The sequence below is a fragment of the Equus asinus genome, chromosome 1, assembly GCF_041296235.1.
Source record: "Equus asinus isolate D_3611 breed Donkey chromosome 1, EquAss-T2T_v2, whole genome shotgun sequence".
NCBI lineage: Eukaryota > Metazoa > Chordata > Mammalia > Perissodactyla > Equidae > Equus > Equus asinus.
Window position 1 is genome coordinate 107070717 of NC_091790.1, and position 20477 is coordinate 107091193.

Consider the following 20477-nt stretch of genomic DNA (forward strand, 5'->3'; position numbering starts at 1 on the left):
TTATCCAAGTTACTTTAGCTTCAATTAAAACAGGAAAATTTCCCTCCTTATTAGACTAAGAGCTGGTGGAGAGAACTGCCTCTTCACATGTCCACACCTCCTCTTCTTGCTCCTATGCTGTTCGGACAATTCAGCGGTCATAGGCCAACCTGTCACAGAATTTTTATGCTGGTAAGTCTTTTATACACTGACCTCCACCCACCCATAGGACTTCTGTGATTAAAGTCCACAGCACCTTGCTGGATAAATGAATACCAAAACAGGTTGAATCCACAGGTGTGCAATGGGAAACTAGGCAAAGATGTACACAATTCCACATGAAAACACTCATGTCTCAATGTCTTTATAGAGCTAGTGTCTCCATACACTTCTCAGCTGTAACAGAGGGAAACCTCGAGGCAACAATTCTCAAAATTTCCCCCTTATGAATTCTCTCTGCTGTTTTGGAATTCTTTCCCTCAGACACTTCATTTTGAAGACTTTCTGTCAATCAAGCAGGTCACAATTAAATAATATTTGATTTTCCCCTTTATATTAATCAAACTTGCATATAACTGCCAATTAGAAAATCTGAGTAATAAAAAATAACCAGAGAAGGTACTATACCAATGTAACACAATTCACCCGAAAGTCTAGAAACGTAACATTTTCATTAGCCGTGAAATTTTATCTGGGTAAATCCATGGACTCTGTCATGTTATCTTATTCCTTTTTTCACTTGTCTGCTTTCGTTTTTTTAGTTTGAATAACATCAAGTAACTATGACTTAGTGAGCATCAGGAATTCTGCTAGGAAGTTTGCATGCTTTATTTCTAATGCTCTTGCTGTAGCACATATGGGCATGACACTTATCTCAGTGATGAGAAGACTGGGTCCCAGAGAGGCTAGGAAATACGCCTGAGATTAAACATGGAGTAGTGCCAGGTCCACATGACTCCAGGTCTGCCTGACTTAGCACCTGCTGCTCTACCCATTATTCCAGCAGCTCTTATTTTTGGAGCCTTTAAAAACCACTGAGGTCCAGTCTTCATCACAACAAACCATCAGACTTTAACAAACCTCCTCCAGTAATTCTAATGTGCACCAGGGTTGCATCCAGCAAGTAACTGAAATATCTCCTGAGCTCCAGCACTGCTGTCCCAGATCGCACGCAATGAGGAGTCATCACAGAGCCCATTACACAAGGGAGAACATGCTGCAGCCAGGAATGTGTTCAAACCATTCCACCCATCGATTTCCTAAGGAAACGAAGGATATGTACGAGCTTTTTATTCAAGGACATTCACTCACTGTAGCATCATTTATAGCAGCCCCAAGTTAACCCAAATTCCCAATAAGAAACTAAAAATTAAACTGAAAGATGTCATACGATTGCCTACTATACATCTTCAAAAACTGTAGATTGTTTAAAGAAGTGGATAATTAATCAGAAAAAGTTGTTGAGAAAATAATATGCATAGCATGACCCTGTAAATACTGGTAGATCATTAGACAACACCTCACATGGTTCAAAATTTTAAACACTCTAAAAAATGCATTAAGAGATCTTGCTTCAACCACTGTCTCTACCTCCTCGCTTCTTACAGGCCATACTTTTGTTTCTTGTGCATCCTTCCAGTTTTTATTTATGCAAATATGAGTGTACATATAAAGGTATATGCCTGTATATATATTCTCATTTCCTCCATTCTTACACAGAGGTGGTAAACGATATACATTATTCTGCACTTCTTTTTTCCCTTAAACATCCTAGAGATCTTTCCATGTCAGTGTAGAGGGACACTTAAACAGCTGCATGATATTTCACTGTTGAATGTGCAACACTTTATACAATCAGTTCCCTGTGATATATCATTGGCTCATTTCCAATCTTTTGCTCTTAAAAAAATTGCAGAAATTATATTGGGCTAGCCCAGTGGTGTAGTGGTTAAATTCAGCACGCGCCAGCTGAGCAGCCAGATTCAGTTCCCGGGCATGGACCTACACCACTCATCAGCCATGCTGTGGCAGCGACCTACATACAAAATAGAGGAGGACTGGCCAGAGATGTTAGCTCAGGGTGAATCTTCCTCAGCAAAAAAAAAAAAAGAAGAAAAGAATAAAAAATGATAAAATTACAATGCTGTTTTCTGTCATTTTGAAAGTGCATTGGTCATTTTGATAAGTATTGCAAACTTGCCAACGATAGAGAGAGCACCATTAATTCCATCAGTGTCGGTGAGTGCCAAGAGTGTGTCTCAGGACTTTCTAATCTGACAGGTGAAAAATAGTCTCTCATCACAGTTGTAATCTGCTTTTCTCTTACTGTGAGTTAAAAGGAGCATCTTTTCATATATTGCAATCCTATATTTATTTTTCTGTGAAACGTTTATTTATGTCCTTTGATCATTTCTTCTACTGAGTAATAATACCAACAGGTATGACACTCACTGATATGTGTCTCTGTATTTCTGCAGTCATAGGCATAAAACAACACATTCAATATATGGTAAGAGGGTGAAAAAATGATAAGAGATTGTATATTTTTCTATTTTCTCTAACTAATCCTTTTAACATAAAAATATTTATACATTAAAAATAAACAATGTCTCATTTAAAATTGGGAAAACTTTTTTGTTTATTTCCTGACAGTCAGCTTCAGTTTCTGTGAAATATGTTCTTTTGGAAATCAACTAGAGATTCCCATTTGGAAATAAAATTAGACTCACATGATACAAGAATGGTTAAATTTAATTAGGTCTACTTCATTCTCATGAATCTGATCAGATTCTTCAGGCCCAATCCCTGGCCCTCTCCTTAGAGACCTGGAACTATATCTACGTTGGGAAAGAGTAGAAGCAAAGAGGGGAAACTTGCAAATCACTGAGAGCTTTGCACAGCTGACTTCACTGCCAGGCACTACTAGGCAGTGTCTCCTGTGGCTTCCAACTTCTGAGCAACTTCCTTCCGCACTGGGCCTGGGCTGCCCTGAATGAGGCGGCACAGAGAGGGAGAGCACAGGTGGTGGAGGCGACAGCCTGGGTGGCAGGAGGGCGCTGGTGTGGCTGATGATGTGTTATTTTCTCAGGCTTCTTTTGTGTACATGCTCTGTCAAATGTGATTGATTCCAGGAAAATGCGCATGCTCAAACTGACCCCTACTGGTTGGGGTTGTGCAAGCAGTAGCTACGGTGTCATAAGATAAATTAAGGACAGTTAAACCACAACCAGCTTTGCTCACTTTCAAAACCTCACAGCTAATGGGAGAAAAATAACCATCTATACACACAAACAATTGCTATCAAACATACTCTTAGGTTGTGGTCGGGGGTTCCCTGCTTTTTATACACAGAGTTTACTCCAACTAGCTACAGTGTGAGTTGGGAATCTTATGCCCAGGACTGTTCAGATGCTGCATCTCAGTCCACTCTCATGACCATGCTCTGAAGGAAAGAGCAGACAGGACTCCTTGGAGCAAAGTGGGTACCCAGGATCATGGACTCAGTCTGTCTGTCCCAAGCAGAAGTAGAGCTTTATTGTTGAGATTGATGCTTTGGGCTTTCATAGTCTGACTTCACAGCACCTACAAATCATACAATCCATTCTTCTTATCTGTGATCTGAGAGCCAACTTCTGAGTGAGCCTTGGCTTCCTATGAGGATGGGCTGCATCCGCTGTTTGAGCCCAGCATGTCTGGAGGAGAGCTCTTTCCCAGGTTAAATTAATACACTGAGTGCTTAGATATCATCTTTGGGCTTGGTGTATATGCGACTCATGAGTCCTGGCTCTGCCACTTCCTCCCTGTGTGACCTTGGACAAGTTACTCACCCTTTCTCAAGCCACTTGCCTCAAGTGTAAATGGAGTAATAACAGGACCACATCTCATAAGACTGCGACCCTCACAGCACCAGGTAAGTTAGGATTTGTCAATAAAGACTGTCTGACATGTAGACATTCTGCCTAAGTCAACAATAATGAACTCATGCTCATTCTTTAGAAATTACAGACTCTGAGATATTTTTCATACTTCACAAATTTACACCTATGCAGAAAATGTTTAGAAATGTAACCTTAACAAAATGTGACGGATCAATTCATGTAAGTAGGACAAATCTGGCTGTATATTCACACTCATATTCTTTGACTTTTACTTGGAATCTACTCAAAGTAAACGTTCCATGTTTAACTACTTTGTTGTTACAGTTTCATTTTTCAAAAAGTTCCTTTAACAAAAGTAGTGCTCATAGTTGTACAAGTGTTTTTCACTGTCCTGATTTTCTTCAGCTTCTTTAGAACCTACATGGTAGGGAAGGGGGAGGGGAAATAGCATCCCATTCCATTAAAGAAAGAAACAATTTCTTCAAAATTACATCCTATGTGCATAACATTTTAAACAAGAGATGCATGTGCTTAATCCTCAACAGGTTTTGGTTAACAAAACTGTAATTGTTAATAAAGGTTTACTTTATTTCTTGTAGGAGGAAAGACTTTAAAATGGGATCTATCACTCACACTAATCTGTCACAATGGATTCACATAGGTACTTCTAAAAATATTCATATAGACCAAGAATCATTATCCACTGCTATTCTTCCTTCATCTCTTTGCTGACAAGCTTGCATATATTACATAAGTGCAGGTAACTTTGAGATTTGGTACAGATAACGTAATCTACATCTTTTCAAGGTCACTGTATCCAGTGACCGAGACAGCTGTGAGGTCTTCCTAATACTGAGGCCAATGCCAAGTGGTCACTCGCATGCACTGTTGCCAGCGACCACTGCTACAGCCACTGAGGGCCAATGCCTTGAGATCCTCACCTTATTCATGCATTTGATGCAGTCCTTCCACTTTGGAATTATTTCCTTAGGATATGTCCCTGTGGAAATAATACCGGTTTTCCATTATGTAGGTTTTCCCTCTAAAAATAGGAAAGGAAAAATAGAAGGGAAAAAAAAGGAGCAGGGAGAAGACCGAGGCAGCAGGTCAGGGATGTGACCTCCTCACGCTCAGAAGCAGCCTGCCTCCCGTGCTTTCCTCGTGTCAGATAACACACTTCAGGAGGGATGTGTTTTCTTATGAGAACGTCTGCCTGGATTACGGCAAAGAACAAACCTGGTACAGGAGAAAAATGGCTGAGGATCCTAAGAAAAGACTGTGTCCCACATCTTAACCGCATCAATGTCACATAGTTCAGGTTGTGTTTGTGGTGAAATAAATAGAGAAAGGTATGGTGGTTGGAAGGCTTCACTTTCCAGCCATTAAACTGCTGTAAACTGTAGAGACACTGGGGTGGTTTAACTGCCTTCTCACTTTGAAAGGAGTCTGAGGAAGACGGTCAGACCAAGTCTTCCTGTTTCTGGGCTAAATTTCCGCCTGTCAGGCTAATGGCATTGGAGCCACAATGAGCTGACATGTCTTGGAATCATTCGAAAGACCTAAATAACACCAAATTTTTAATTAAAACACAGTAATATGTTTACTTTACATAACATAAAAGTGAATGCTAGCAAGGCCTTCTGACTCTGTCTGGTCAAGTGAGGAGGTCAGTAATTCTCATTTTGAAAGGCAATTATAAAATGGACTAGATGAACAAAACTAACCATTTAGCACTCAGGAAATGACCACAGGCAGACAACAATCTGAGAAGTGCTTATGCTTGAAAAATTGCAGAATTCAGGCAACAACAGTGGTGTTCATGCCTGGAGGTGTTCCCATTCCTTTCTCACCTCCTAGTACCCAGATTAATGGGCATGAAGGTTCTTCCCATTTAGGGCAGTCCATGAGGACAGGCAGAAAAATCTCACAGTTGAAGGGAACTCATTTGATTTAGGGTTGGGAGTGATGTGGTGGTGAACTGACAAACTCAATGGTGTGCAAGAGGGAAGGGCCAGAGGCTCTGCAGGTTTGAAGTTGTGGTCGTGGCTGTAGCAAGTGTATGCTTGTTTGAAGCTGTGTGCATGCTTAGCATAGACCCAAAGACCCCGAGCTAGCCAAACGCTCCTGGTTATTTAACCTGCATACTTCTAATTTCAGATAGAAACAGCCTGTAACAAGATTTTGCATTCAAATGCAATGGCCCAATGAGGACAGAAATTAATCCCTGAATCGCAAACAGCCATGCAGTTTACTTAGGGCACAGGCCCCGGAGACTGGCAATCTTAGTTCAGATTCTTGCTGTGCTTTTTATTAGCTAGGCAATCACGTGGTAAGTTACTTTACCAACCTAAGCTTCTGTTTCATCTGCAAAATGGGGATCAGTAACACTTGCTGTAAGCTTGCAAGGAAGGAATGAATATGTACAATGTTTGACATTCAGTAAAGAGTATTCATCATTGTTTTAGGATCAATATTTCTGATATGACCTTGAAAAAAATTAGTCTTTAACAAAAAGCCATCAAGTCCAACTTAAAGGGCTACAAGAAATTTCTACTACCTTTTGAGGTCCACCACTATGAATTTAATGACTGCTCTTCAAGAAGATCTTTGCTTACTGGCTTGTGAGAGTTATACTCGAGGTTGTATAATCTTTCTGAAATTTTCTTCGTGGTCCCTTACATTTTACAGTTTAAAAATAAATCCTATATACATTCATTCCCACATAGATTGAATGGATGGTGACATGGGTTTTGGAATTTGTTCGACTTGGGTTTGAATCCAGGTTCCATGACCCACTTTGCAAGTGACCATGAGCAGGTGAAACTTTTTTAAGATTCCAATGATCTCATCTATAAAATGTGCTTGATTATGACTACTTTGAAGTATTATTATAAGAACTAAGTTGTTGGGTCCAGCCTGGTGGCATAGTGTTTAAGTTTGGTGCAGTCAGCTTCAGCAGCCCAGGTTTGTGGGTTTGGATCTCAGGTGTGGACCTACACCGCTCGTCAGCCATTGCTCTGGCAGTAACCCACATATAAAGGAGAGGAAGATTGCCACAGATGCTATCTCAGGGCTAACCTTCCTCAAGCAAAAAAACCCAAAACAAAACAAAACAGAAGATAAATTGTTATAAGTATTAAATTGTACTTAAGTCTGTCTTAGATAGCTTTTATTTTTAAAAACAAACAACTTGGCACGTAGCGGATGATGAATCCAGGAATTGTTATTATTCCCACTTACAGAGACTTTCGCAAGGACACATCCTCCAAGTGGCAGTGTTTGGACTCGAGCTGTCATGCTGTCTTTTTCAAAACAATACATCCTCACAGAGTTACAAGGTCTCACGTCAAACTTTCCAAAGTGTCCTTTTTGGCCACTCTGTCCTGAGATGGACCATCTCCCCTCAACTCACGGTATCAGATTACATCATTGGCTGCCCAGGGAGCTGGGCTCCCAGGCTGAGCCCATGACTGAACCATTCATGGGGAAAGGAACTCTGGAAGGCTGGCACCACGTGGAGTGGATCAGAACCTGCAGTTCCCTGAAGACCACACGCACCTGGCAGCCACAGAGCCCGTGGGAAGAGCAGGCAGGATGCGAAGCTTTGGTTGACATTTCTGAACTACACTCAGCTTCCCTGGAAACTGTGCCTTCCCAGCCCTGCTCTAGCACTGGTAGGAGATGCTGCTGCTGTCTGGGAAGCTGCAGGGCGGCACAGAGCAGCACAGGGCCCAGGGACAGGAACTGGGCCCCTTTGTCCACCTAGTGTGGCTTCCCCTCTCCTCCACTCTCAACTTCTACTTTAGACCCATGTGATGAGGAATGACTTGTATTAGAGTTACTGCTTCCCATCCATGCCCCAGCCCAGACTGACTGTATGAAAACGTTGTTCACCGACAGCTTCTTTTAATCTTCTATGGAAAGAACACACACTGTATAACTCAGTTTCACTGACACTCTTATAAGAATCTTCCAAAACACACATATGATACTTTATCCCATAAATATATATTACATTCCCAGGCTTTGCTCGAAATGCTCTTGCCACAGAGGTATGGGCCCTCATGATGCTCCATTACCAACACTATGGACCTGCTTCACTGTGGTCACGAAAAGGGTATAGAGAGGAGAACCACCCATTCAGCGGTCAGGAAATTCTAATAATTCATGATAAACAGACTATTTCCCATATTGCTCCTAGATTACTCCTCACAGGCAGCTGAAACAGAAATATAAGCAATAGTCTGTATGCTATACCCTTCTCCCTGAGGCAGCAATGTTTTTGACAGCTGTTCTATCATCATTATAATAATGCTGATGTGTTGATATGTGACAGGAAAAATTACCAGGAGAAGGAAAAGTAAATTTACATCCTTGAGTTTGGATTCATTCTTGCATCATAGCAAGCTGACCAGACCCACTTCCTACATGCCACAGGCCCCCAGGAGACCAGAGAAGAGGAAGAGATGGAAAGAAAGGGAGAGAAGGAGGAGAGAGGTCAATATGAGAGAGAGAGAGGAATCTACAGAGACACAGAGGCACAGCAATTAGTAATAGAAACATAGAGCGAGAGAGATACCGAGCAGAGTGGGAGCAAGAGAAAAAGAGAGAGTGACTGAGACACTGGCATACAGAGATAAAAAGAGTTAGTGAGAGAGAGAATCATACACTGAGAAGGACAGATCTCTGTACCGAGAATGAGAGAGATATAATAGCAGAGAAATAAATAGAGACAAGAGAGGGACAGTGACAGAGACAGAGGGATAGAGAAATGGAAATAGAGAGATGCCGAGAGGGAGGAAAGACGGATAGAGAGAAAAAAAGAACAGAGCGTAGAGAGAGGCTTTGATATGAATACAGTAATAGAGAGGGCGAGAGAGAAGGGTAGACATACAGAGACAGAGATAGAGATGTAGGGAATGTTAGAATAAGAAAGAATTGGCAATAGAGGGAGAGAGAGAGAATGACAGAGCCATAGAGATAAAGGATACATGTGGGCACATTGAATGTGATAGAGTTAGGAAGATAGATATACAGAAACAGAGGTAATTATTGATAGGAAGAGAGAAAGTTAGATGTATATATATATATATTTATAAACACATTGTTACAAATTGTATATTGCTATATTGATACCTGTTTACTTACATGTATATGTATATATTTTGTCTTATGCATTATATAATTTCTAACTTTCTTGTTCTCTTTATATATAGTCTCTTTCTATGTACCTATATCTATCTATCTGTTTATTTACCTTAAGAAGGACCTGGCCAACAACTTCCAAAAAATTGCCCATGAAAACCCTATGTATAGCAGTGGAGCTTTGTGCAATATAGCGCTGGAGGGTGGGAGGATGGCACGAAAAGACTGGGTAGCGTTCTGCTCTGCTGACACAGGGTTGCTAGGAGTTGGAATTGACTCAATGGTACTAGCAAGAAATCTATCTATCTATCTATCTATCTATCTATCTTATTGGAAAATAAGGCTTTATATCAAACACTCTAAAACACAGTGGCTTAAAACAACAATCATTTATTAATCCTCACAAGCCAATTGACTGGCTAGGCTGTTCTGCTGACCTGGATCGGGCTCAGCTCATCTGGATTTGGTCACATTGGTCAGTTGATGGGTTGGCTGGGGGCTGGCTGGTCAAGGTGGCCTGGGCTGGAATGAATCAGCTCTGTTCCACGTGGTATTTCATCCTCGAGCAGGCCAGCCTGGACTTGTTCTCACGACAATGGTGGGGATCCAAGAGAGTGAGCAGAAGTGCATTAGGCCTCTTCAGGCCTAGAATCAGAACTGGATCCCCATAACTTTCTCCCAAGTTCAAAAACCGGGGAAATAAACTGCACTTCTTGATTGAGGAGCTGTGAATTCACGTTGCAAGGAGTGAGCTCCGGCTGGAAAATTTGCACAAAGCACATTTGACCCTGTTTCTCTCATGGAATGCAACTATAACCCCTGTTCTGAGGTCTCTGAGCATGAAGAGAATCCTGGTGGCTTTTGTCCTCTCTTTATCCTCTCCCTGCTTGGCCCCGAAAGCAGACACAGTTGCAGGAAATGCACAGCAGAGAAAGTATGCTAAAGTCCCACTTATCTGGCCAGAGGACAGGAATGGGCGATCCCTGTGAATTGGAAAGTGTTGTAGAGATTGCAGAGAGGAGAGAGTTTGAGAAAGAAATCTCACACAATGGTGTTTGAACAAATGGGTTTACCCCCACTGTGCAGACATAGATATGACCCTAAATATCCTACCATTGACTTCGCAAACTGATCTAGGGGTAAACCACAGCCCGGGTCCTAGACTGACCACTGGGAGGCGCTCACACAGGACAGATCTGAATAGCACTACAAAGCCTTTGAAAGCTGCATCGATTGGAACTACCCACCAACAGCAGGTGGGAATTTGCAACCCCTAACTAGGTCAATTGTCTACAAACAAAACACTCAATATCCCCCATAGTATGCAAACACCGCCTAGAGCCCCTAACACAACATTCAAAATGTGCAGAATGCAACCAAAATTACTCAATATGTGGAGAACCAGGAAAATCTCAACATCTCACAATGGAAAAGCCAGTAACAGATGACAATCTTGGTTGGGATAACAGAGAATTTAAAGTAGCTGTTATGACCACGGGAGGAAATAGAAAGAGAGAGAGAGAGAGAGAGAGAAAGTAACACAGATAACAAAGATATAAGTAAAGAAATAGAAAAAGAAAGATAGATAGTAAAGATAGAGAGATACAGAGACAGAAATATAGAGAGATAAGGAGAAAGAGAAAGAAAGAAGAGTGATAAAGAGAAGTAGAGAAGGAGACAGAGCTGTAAAGGGACATAGAGAGAAAAGCACAGAGGGATGGAGAATAAAAAACAGAAAAAGAAAGAGTGTGGACCTAGCAATGGAGAGATGGAGGGCTATAAAGAGTGATGGAGACAGCAGAGGGGGGAGATAGAGACATAGAATGGTGGAGAGAGAGCCAGTGCAGGAGGCAGAGCTGTACAGCCATTGACGGTAGTTGTCTAGTCCAGGACATCATTAGGGCTGCGTGACGGTAATTTTCCAAGTTTAATATGTCTCCTGCATTTACTTGCTGTAATACTCCCCTAAAGAAGAACTTTCATTCATAAGCTCTGTCGTATCCTGAAGAAAAGTTTGTACAGAAAAGGCAAGGGAAATGTTTGATTCTTCTTTATTTCCCTTTTCAGAACAATGCGATGGTGCCATTGCAACCCCACAGTTGACATACTAATTTTGAGTCTCATCAGTGAGCCTGTGTGTTTTTATATATATGTGTGTCTTTAACATGCTTGCATAGGTCTTATTCTCTTTGTGCTCACATTGTCTTCTCTGTGCACAGTGAGAGACTCTGTGAGCTGGCTCCTGTGTCCTGTGATGTGACCTCAGTTGTCTCTCGTGGCTTCTTCGCTTTCAGGCGAGATGAGATGTCCTTGACCTTGTCCACCTCCTTCCCAGTCCTGGATTCAGCCATTTCATAATTGAGCCCTAGTCTTTCAGTGAAAAATGGTATTTGAAGCCACAGGACAGATGCTGGGAGAGCTCATTACTGCTAGATGGCTATTGGTTTCTAGTTTTTTCAGTAGATAGCTAAAAACAATAAGTATTTTTTTTAGGAAAAAACAGATTTCAATTATAGATCATAGGGGTTTTATTAAAATTTCAAATTTTTAAATCTGCATTTCTAAAAATGTGGATTTAAATTTTCAACGTAAATTCATACAAGTATAATATAAACAATATTATAATTATCACTAGCAACACTAGGCTTAGAGGATGTAATTTAATATTTTCTTTTTCTTCTCTCTCTCTTTCTCTCTATCTTCGTCTCTTTCTTTCTTTCCTTCTCTCTCTCTCTCAGGGTACATTATGTTCCATGGATATATTCTGGCGACAGCGGTGTCCTGTTTCTATTACTGCAGCTCTATAGTTCTTTTTACATTCTAGTGGGGTACTTTGTTATTCCTTTTTAAAGAATTTTCTTTCCACTCTAGTGTGATAGCATTTTCTCCTTTCTCACCTTTAAACCAAGATCCTGTCCAGCAGGGATGTGCTGGGACTCCGCGGCGCTGAGCTTGCTTCCTGCATAGTGACCTGGAAGGTTCTCTTGCAGAGCTGCTGCTGCGACACCTCTTGTCCCTGCACCTGTGGTCCCCGAGGCAGAAGGAAGAGCAGCCCGAGTCCCCTCCCTTCCTCCTTTCCCAACTGTCTGTTAGGACGGCAGAAAATGAACCACCTGAGAGAGAGGCCGGAACAATGATGGGGGAGGCATTTTTCTACATTCTACTATGAATATTGTAAATGTGTCCAAATACATTTATAGGAGCAGGCCCTATGGCCGAGTGGTTAAGTTGGCATGCTCCACTTCAGTGGCCAGGGTTTCGCAGGTTCGAATCCTGGGTGGGGACATGACAATGCTCATCAGGCCATGCTGAGGTGTGGTCCCACGTACCATAACCAGAGGCACTCACAGCTAGAATGTATAACTATGTACTGGGGGCCTTTAGGGGGAAGAAGAAGGGAAAAAAAAGAAGGCTGGTTATAGACATTAGCTCAGATGTCAATCTTAAAAAAAAAATACATTTATAAAACTGGGGGTGAAAATCTGTGTAGACATCGCTTCAGTTCTCCCGTGAATTCACTATTCTTGTTTGATTACCTATCTACTCATCTGTGAATCCAAGTAAATTGCAGATATGGGCACACTTCCTGAGGGGAGGGCTGCCTAAAAAAACACAGGATGCCCACGGAAATCTGAATTGCAGATAAACAACAAACAGTTTTTTAGGCCAAGTGTAGCCCAAATATTGGATAGAGCACTGCATTGTTTTTATTCATGAAATCTGGAAAGCCTATGTGAGGTGGCCTTTTACTTGAGGATGAATAGAAATCCTCTAAGGAACTGGCTTGCCACACAGTCGTATACACACAGACACACACCGACATATACACACACATCCATTTGACTTTGAGGAGAGTCTAATGTAGACCAATATAACTGACCTTAATCTTTTACTGAAGCCGGTTCAGTGCTTGTCAGCTTTGCTGTGGGTGCCTCACAGTTTACTGACAGCTGTGAAAGGAAGGTGGTTCAGGGTGAGAATACAGAAGCTGCATCGCAGGACAAGCCCATGGCAGCAGCGGGAACACTGAACCCTGAGTTGCAGGGAAGTCCCCTGACTCAGGACCGCTCCCTGCACCAGGGGACATGGAGCTGCATCCACGGCTCTCCAGCCCCCTCCATGGGCTCAGGCTGTCCCTCCCTCTGCTCTGGGCTCTCAGGGCTCCTGGCTCCTCCTCTTCTGCAGAGGGCCTGCTCTCAGCCTGCCCCAGGAGGCTCTCAGGAAATGGGCTGAGCAGAGAGGCAGGCTCCTCCCCAGGCCTCCCCCAGCCCCACCCACTCTGGGTCATCAGCTGGGTGGTCTTCTAGGAGAGCCCCTCAGTCACTGCCTGACTGTGACAGCTGTCCAGAGCCCGGCTCTGACTCCTTCCTTGTGTCCTGGGCTCCCTGTCTTCGGAGCAGGACTGGAGTGTGAGAGGGTATCTCCCCCTCCTGTCGTCTGTCCCTTTCCTTCTAAGGCCCGAGGAGGAAGGCATGCTGTGGGCTCTCGCCCTCCTTCTAGCTTTCCTGGCTCCTGGTAAGTGTGCTGCCTCCATGCTCCCGGGATTTTTCTCTTTCTTGGGGGTATTGGGAGGCCATACTGAGGAATTCTTGTATTCCTATTACCTCTTCCTCATTACTTTTCCTTATTCCCTTTGCAGCCACTCAGGTATCTTCCAACTTGGAAGGGACACAGATGCCAATCATCCGACAGGCTGGGTCATCTGTTCAATTCACTTGTGATATTAAACAAAGTGTAACCTACGTCCACTGGTACCGATACCAGGAGGGGATAGCCCTACAACGACTTGTGTACTACCATTACCAATACTCAAGGTTGATGACAGATCCGGGAGTCAGTTCAGGGAAATACCATACTTTTGGAGGCACAGACAAGAACCGTAATATTGAAGTCCGAAGTCTGGAAGAAAGGGATTCTGGTGTGTATTACTGTGCTGTCTGGGAGGAGCACAGTGATTCAGACCTCCCCTATTCTGCACTGAAAATATTGCTTGTGGCTGCCAAGTGCAGCCTTGACACACAGGATAGACCAGCCCGTGCCTCACTTCCTGCCCTGACTTCGCTGTACTCTGAACAAAGAGAGACCCTGAGCTCAATGCCCAACTCCCACCCTTTTATCCCACTGGTCTCCCTCCCCCACCATGAGCCGTAGCACATTCATAAAAATGGGTCTCCCATCTCCAGGCCTTAGGCAAGCAGTCTGCAGACAGCACATTCTTTCCTCTCTCCTAGGAGCTGGTGGAGTCCATTCAATCTGCTTCCTGGGACAGACAAGGTCACCTAGAGTTTTACTTGTTCGGAGAGACATTTAGGAGAGCAATCTGGGAAGGCTAGTGCTACCTAATCACTTTTCCAATCATTTCCCAGAGAAAATGGCTGGGAAAGGAGCTCCTGCCTTCCTCAGGAGAATGAGAAATGATGGAACGAAGACTTTGGGCTTCATGAAGACCTCAGGCTGGTATCTGATTTATCTTTTGGACAAACTGATATTTCCCTCATCATAACCAATCATGGCACTGTTGAGACAGTGAAAGTGTAGGAATAAAGTGGTTGTTGTAGAGATGCCAACCATTGTTTTGCTCACAGCTTCTTTTGAAGTTCAGCCTCAGCCAGAACTGTGCCTTTCACCCCTCCCCCAACATCAACACAGCCAACTCCTAAACTGGAATGAGTCTATCAGATTATTTTTTTCTCAATAATTACAATTAAAGGACGCTTTCAGCAAACAATCAGACAAGAAGGAGTATATATTTGAACTGAAAAGTTGTATAGGAAAAGGTTGTGGCTGCCATAATTGGGCCAGGTTTAAGGATTAAAACTAATCCTGAAGTACAGAAATGCCAGATTCACCTGCGTATGGTCTCTTGTGTATTGGATCCTCCAAGCTTCTGCCAGAACAATTAACTTTTAGCTTAGAGTTCAAGCTCCCAGAGTATTTCTCAAACTGATGCATGGGCCACCTACATCAGAAGCACCTGTGAGCTTGGAATAAAAACAAAGGTTCTAGGTAACATTCGACACAATAAATATGACTCTTTGGATGAAGGCTGAAAATGTGTATTTTTCAAAGACCTCCACGCTGATTCTTATTCAGATTGATTTGTAAGAACTGCTGTCCCAGTAGGGACAGATAGGGTGACTTGTCTCCCTCTGAGATGGCCTGGTCCCCAGCCTGACATAAGAATGCTTTCTAGAAAGGTGCTCCTGGGCTTCCTGCCAACACACAAGCCCTCCTCTCTTATGGCACCCTGGATGCTGCTGCTCTAACAGGTCATCACATTTCTCCATGACAATCCCACCAGAACCACAAGTGGAAACTCCAGCTCCTTCTCGCTTCTGTGACCCCGGGCAAGAAGAATTATTCACGAAATGAACCGGCTTTAACTGGCTCTACTGTACTGAGGACGGTGTATTTTAACTATTTTTCAGCTTTATGAAAGTTTATTCCTAACCTTGAAGCATAAACGTATTCTCATTTATATTTTTCTAGTAGCGTTAAGCTTTGTTCTGTAAAGTTTTTCTCTGATCTGCTTTGAATTGAATTTTCGTGTATGGGGGTAAGGTAGGAATCTGAATGTGCAGATCCAATTTCTCCCCCAAATTGTTGACTACTCCATCATTTCCCCCTCTGTTCTTCATTGCCACCCTGTGATAACTAAGGTTCCAGAGGCTCACACAGCCCTTTTTGCTCTCTCTCCTCTTTTCACTGTATGTGTCCACTTATGGGTGACAGGTTCTCTAAGGAAACAGCTAGAGGTAGAGTCACTGTGTATGTACAACTTCACCTTTACAAATGGGGCCAAATCCCTATTTTGTCTATTCCTGTGTCAGGAACACAGTATTTTAAGAAGTATAGCTTTATAATAATTCTTGCTTTATGGTAAACAATTTTTCTTGCTTTATTTTCAAAATTTCCTTGGCTTTATTTAATGCATGAATAAACCCATCATATATGTACATTTATTTATTATAAAGTAATAATTTACACGAACTATGGTAGAAATGCTTTGTGTATATTACAAAACATACACAAAAATAAACCATTTAAAAATATGCGATAAAACAAATACAAATAGTAGTTCTAACCCACAGACCAATGTATCGTTTTATGCGCCCCACTTAAGAAACCATAGCACCACCAGCACCAATGCCAATAATAGATTTAATTCTCAAATCTTCGTATTTCTTGACTTAGCACACATCCCTAGGACAAATCATACTCAATATCTTCTCTTTTTCTCCAAACCAATTCTCATAATCCCTTTACTGTACACCTTAGTTTTATTCTCTGAATTACTTCTGCGCTTATGAATGGACACTCAATGGTGTCTTTTCATGTTCTTTAAAAGGAAGTACTCCCAAACCTGATAAATCTTGGGCTTGGTCAGCTCTTTAAACAGCCCTTTCTGAAGAACGTCCAGGGACCCCGACTGTCATCATCTCTTGACTGAGAATACTAATGTGGCCTCATAGAGTTTCATTATCTTCAATGGTTGTAAACACAAGGTGAATGTGAAACGGCCCATTTATTACATTTAGAAACACTTAACATAAGCACTTACTTTACGTCAATTAAACAGAGCTTTTAATTTTGGCCACACCATCCAGGGGTAGAAAATTATCTCAGATTTTCAACATTTACATATAGACATCCATGGGCACACAGGTAGACACAGACAGAGACCTTATGGCTTGTTAATTTTTTTTAATGAATCAAGTGCAATACAAAAGTCACAAGTTTATGAGAAATATTTGCATTTCAAAGAATGGCTCTCAGGTCCTAGAGAAGATGGGAAGAGAAAATTTACATCATAAAGACACAGAGAAAGCAGTCAAGTTTTCTTCAACATGGGGTTTCTGGGACATATTTGCCTTATCAGTTTCTACTGTCTCAATATCTAGGAGCCTTCTGAGAGGAAAAGGGGAGGCTTGGTGACTGGTAAAAGGACAAGTGAACTTTGAGCTGCTTTCTAGAGCCATACCTCTGGCCTTGTAGAGACTTGCAAGATGAAGACGGTTGCTTCCAGTTCCCCAAAGAACTGGATTACAGTCTGAATGAGAAAAGAGGTTGACCCATCCTTACAGCTACATTTTTCCAATTGCTTCTTTATATCAGGGAAATTTTTAACTTAAGAGGTAAATCAAAAGATTTTTATGTTCTAAAACTTCCAGACAATGTATTACACCTTTAAGAAGTCTGAACAAAGTGTTTAATAACAAAGGCCCTCTTTCTAAGTGTACGATTTAACCCTCAACCAATTTACCTTGGGGTGGAATCTTTTATCTTTTTTATTAGCACCTGATATTAGCTTCTAGTTTTTATCTCCTACTGTGTAAACTCAGGCAACCCTATGGAATTCCCTTTAGTATGTTTAAGATTGTCTGAAGGGAAGATTTATATCTTGTCTTACAATCAGGCAGGGGAAACGTTCCCCAGTGAGACACAACATCTGTCCCCACAATACAATCTATGATACATTCAGGCAAAAAGAGATGCAATCACTTCACATAAAGCCAGTAAATGTATCGATTTTCCTACAAAATTTGATCTGAATTCCATCAACTCTTATGTCTCTAATCATAGCTTCTATCAGGACTTTATCAATAGGTGTCGGTCTTACGATATTGGATAGGGGAAGCATTTCAAGCCAGACGTGACATCCACTAAACAAATAAGTCTTTATGGTTCAACCATGGATGTGAGAGGTGTCCCCTGAAGAGAGTGCAAAAGAAGCAGCCCTCACAAGATCCAGAAAGTTCACTCCCAAAAATAGTCCAAGAAAGCAAAGGCTTCCACTACACAAGCGGTCATTCACTAACAAGCAATGAAAATTGAGACAAAAAAGGCCCCTTATGAAAGCAATTGGAACCCCTTATGACAAACTCCCTTCAGAGCTGACACGTTCAGACAAAAAGAGTGTTTCTCAGAACCACAGTCTATTTGACTGGCCACCAAGATGCATGATGATACACTCATCTGCTGGACGGCAGAGACCAGAAGGGTCACAAAGCCAAGTCCTCAAGACATAGAACAAGGCAAAAGAAAAAAACCTTGTCTTACCGGCACATTAACAGCTTTAGTTAAGCTTTAGATCTCTTGGAGCCAGATTAATACCTAGGTGGAAGGTGCCAGAGTTGGGGATTGTGTGTGCTTTTACAGAGTACCTTGTCACACAGACATTTTCTTGATTGTGGTGGGGGACCTACATCGTCTACCCTATTCCATGACCAACTTCTCCTATCATGGGAGTCTTCTTAAGGTGGTGAGTGCCCCAACGGCTCTTGACTGCTTGACCTGTTCCCACCAAATTTGCGACCTCTTTGGCTTCCAAGATGCCCTTAGCAACAGCTTTCACCTCTTGTGCATATTCCCAGACAATGGGCTTGTAGAGATGCCTGTGTCTTGCTTAACAGTTTTTCCGTTTTATGACAAATGACACAAAAGACAGAGTGACATCTCTGGGAGGAGAAGATCAACAAGCTAATGAGTACTCAGTAGCTCCTACTACATACTCGTAGCTAAAAGTTGCCCGATTTGGGAAAATGCAGCCTAAGGGGCTACAGGTGAGGATCAAATTAGTGCTTCCCATTGTTTCAGAAATTAGACATGGCTGGTCAAAAGTATATTTATGCCATAGCTAGAACCAGACTGCAAAAATTTGGGGGCATCCCCAAAACCAAGACCCTCACAAAGAAGGCCAAGCCAAGGCTTCTTTCTAATGGCCAATGTAACATCCCCGAGGCTGGTGGTGGTTTGGTAGAACCCTTAGCCACAAATAAGAGTGCAACCAGCATTTCTGTCCCACCATCTCTGACCACAAAATGGAATGCAAGCACATTTTTAGTCCCATCGTAGTCTTGAGCCCCTCAACCTGAGGAATATCAAGCCAAACCCTCAGGACAAAAATCAAGCTTGGTATGATCCTTCTGTTCTCTGTAAACATTTACAGCTTCTGGAACATTGTGGTCAAAAGGTAGAACCCTTGAATCTTTAAAGATGTCTTTGTTTCTTTGTTAAAAAGCTCCAAAGGAGCCCAAAGAGGCCACTTTAATTTTAAATTATCTGGGTTATCTCTCCAGCTGCTTACAGTTATCCCCATTTTAGGGGGCTTTTCCCAAGGTGACCACAACAAACAAGGTAATTTCTAAAGAGAGTTTGTTATGATCACCTAGAAACTCAGTCCCCAAACAGCCAGTTTTAACAAATGAAGCAGTCAGACATAGACAAACATGAACAGACACCAAATCCAATACTCTGGGACTTTAACCCAAAGCTCAGGACACTAACCTGATTCTTTTGAGTGCCCCAGCAGCTGTAACATTTTTATTAGACAATTTTAGGTAGAGGTGTATTTTAATGAGGTCACTCACCCAACAGACGTCTGATCCTGGAGATGTTTACAGACACAGACACAGATAAACTAGATAGCAGTGAACCAGATTTTGAGTAAGACGTCTTACAACTGTTCCCACTCTGAATGTATGCACAGATGGTCCTATTGGACAATAGATGGGCCTGCCCTAAATAGAAGGACCCCAGATGGAGGAGAATGTGGTTCACAGGCATCCCTGAGGTGATTCTTACCCTCTTCCAGATTGTGCCTGTGGACTTGCCAGACATAGCCGTTACTCTTCCTTCCACAGTCAGTGTTAGGAGGCAGCTGGCACAGGAAAGGAGAAAGCAGGAAGGGCAGGTTCCTGAGCCAAAGAGTGCCTTGGCAGCTTCTAGTTACTTACCCATCAGGATGCCCATCCACATTCAAATGGCCATGAGCATAAGGTCTTATCGGGGGTGCCAGATTTGTTACCACCCAAGGAGGGGTTGTCTGCTTGCAGCAAGACATGCGAATTGAGGAGAGGCAAGAAGACAGGAGAGGAAGGGTTTTACTAAAGCTTGCTAGCAAGGGGGAAGATGGTCAACTAATGCCTGAAAGAAACATTTTACAGAACAAAGACTACAGGCCAGTTATATATGGGGCTGGTCTCAGGGTGTGGGAGGCATCTACTCTCTTGGTGGGACACCATCTGGTCTTTGTTCCTGATAATCTTTTGTTTTACTGGATATGCATCAGAGACTGGAACAATGCCTCATACCCTGATTTGGTTTAAACATCATAAGAACAAAATCTTTAATAAATAGAGTAAAGCTTACTGTTTATGTGAGTGGCGCCAACATATGGTTTACTTAAAATAATTTCCTGAGTGACATCAGCATCATGGCAGAGTGAGCTTGCTTGGGACTCTCTCCCCTCCAACATGCAACCAAAAAAACAACCACATTCCAACAGAAAATATCCTAATAGCACAGGAATCCTCAGAAAGTCAAGGCAGCCAAACAACAGAGTGTGGAGAGACTTGATCCCCTCTCTGAGGAGCTGGAACAGGGTAAGAGAGAACTTCACTCCCTCCGGTAAAGACCGGGATCACTGCTGCAGGAGGATCCATGAGCGAAGGAGCGGGGGAGGGGTTGCACACC

At 42.4% G+C, this 20477-nt stretch overlaps 1 long non-coding RNA gene and 1 gene segment (V, D, J or C); one reads left to right on the forward strand and one right to left on the reverse strand.

The window, feature by feature from the left end:
• Positions 1-5847: 5847 nt before the first annotated feature.
• LOC123285821 (uncharacterized) lies at positions 5848-13224 on the reverse strand. Its single transcript, XR_006527819.2, has 3 exons — positions 12883-13224; positions 11900-12088; positions 5848-11469 (listed from the first exon to the last, which is right to left on the reverse strand). It is a non-coding gene; the product is annotated as an uncharacterized lncRNA (long non-coding RNA).
• Positions 13225-13314: 90 nt separating this feature from the next.
• LOC106825199 (T-cell receptor gamma chain C region C10.5-like) overlaps positions 13315-20477 on the forward strand; it is a 49312-nt gene continuing 42149 nt past the window's right edge. Inside the window, 2 exon segments of the C gene segment in view lie at positions 13315-13517; positions 13642-13943. Coding sequence covers positions 13475-13517; positions 13642-13943 — 345 coding nt within the window.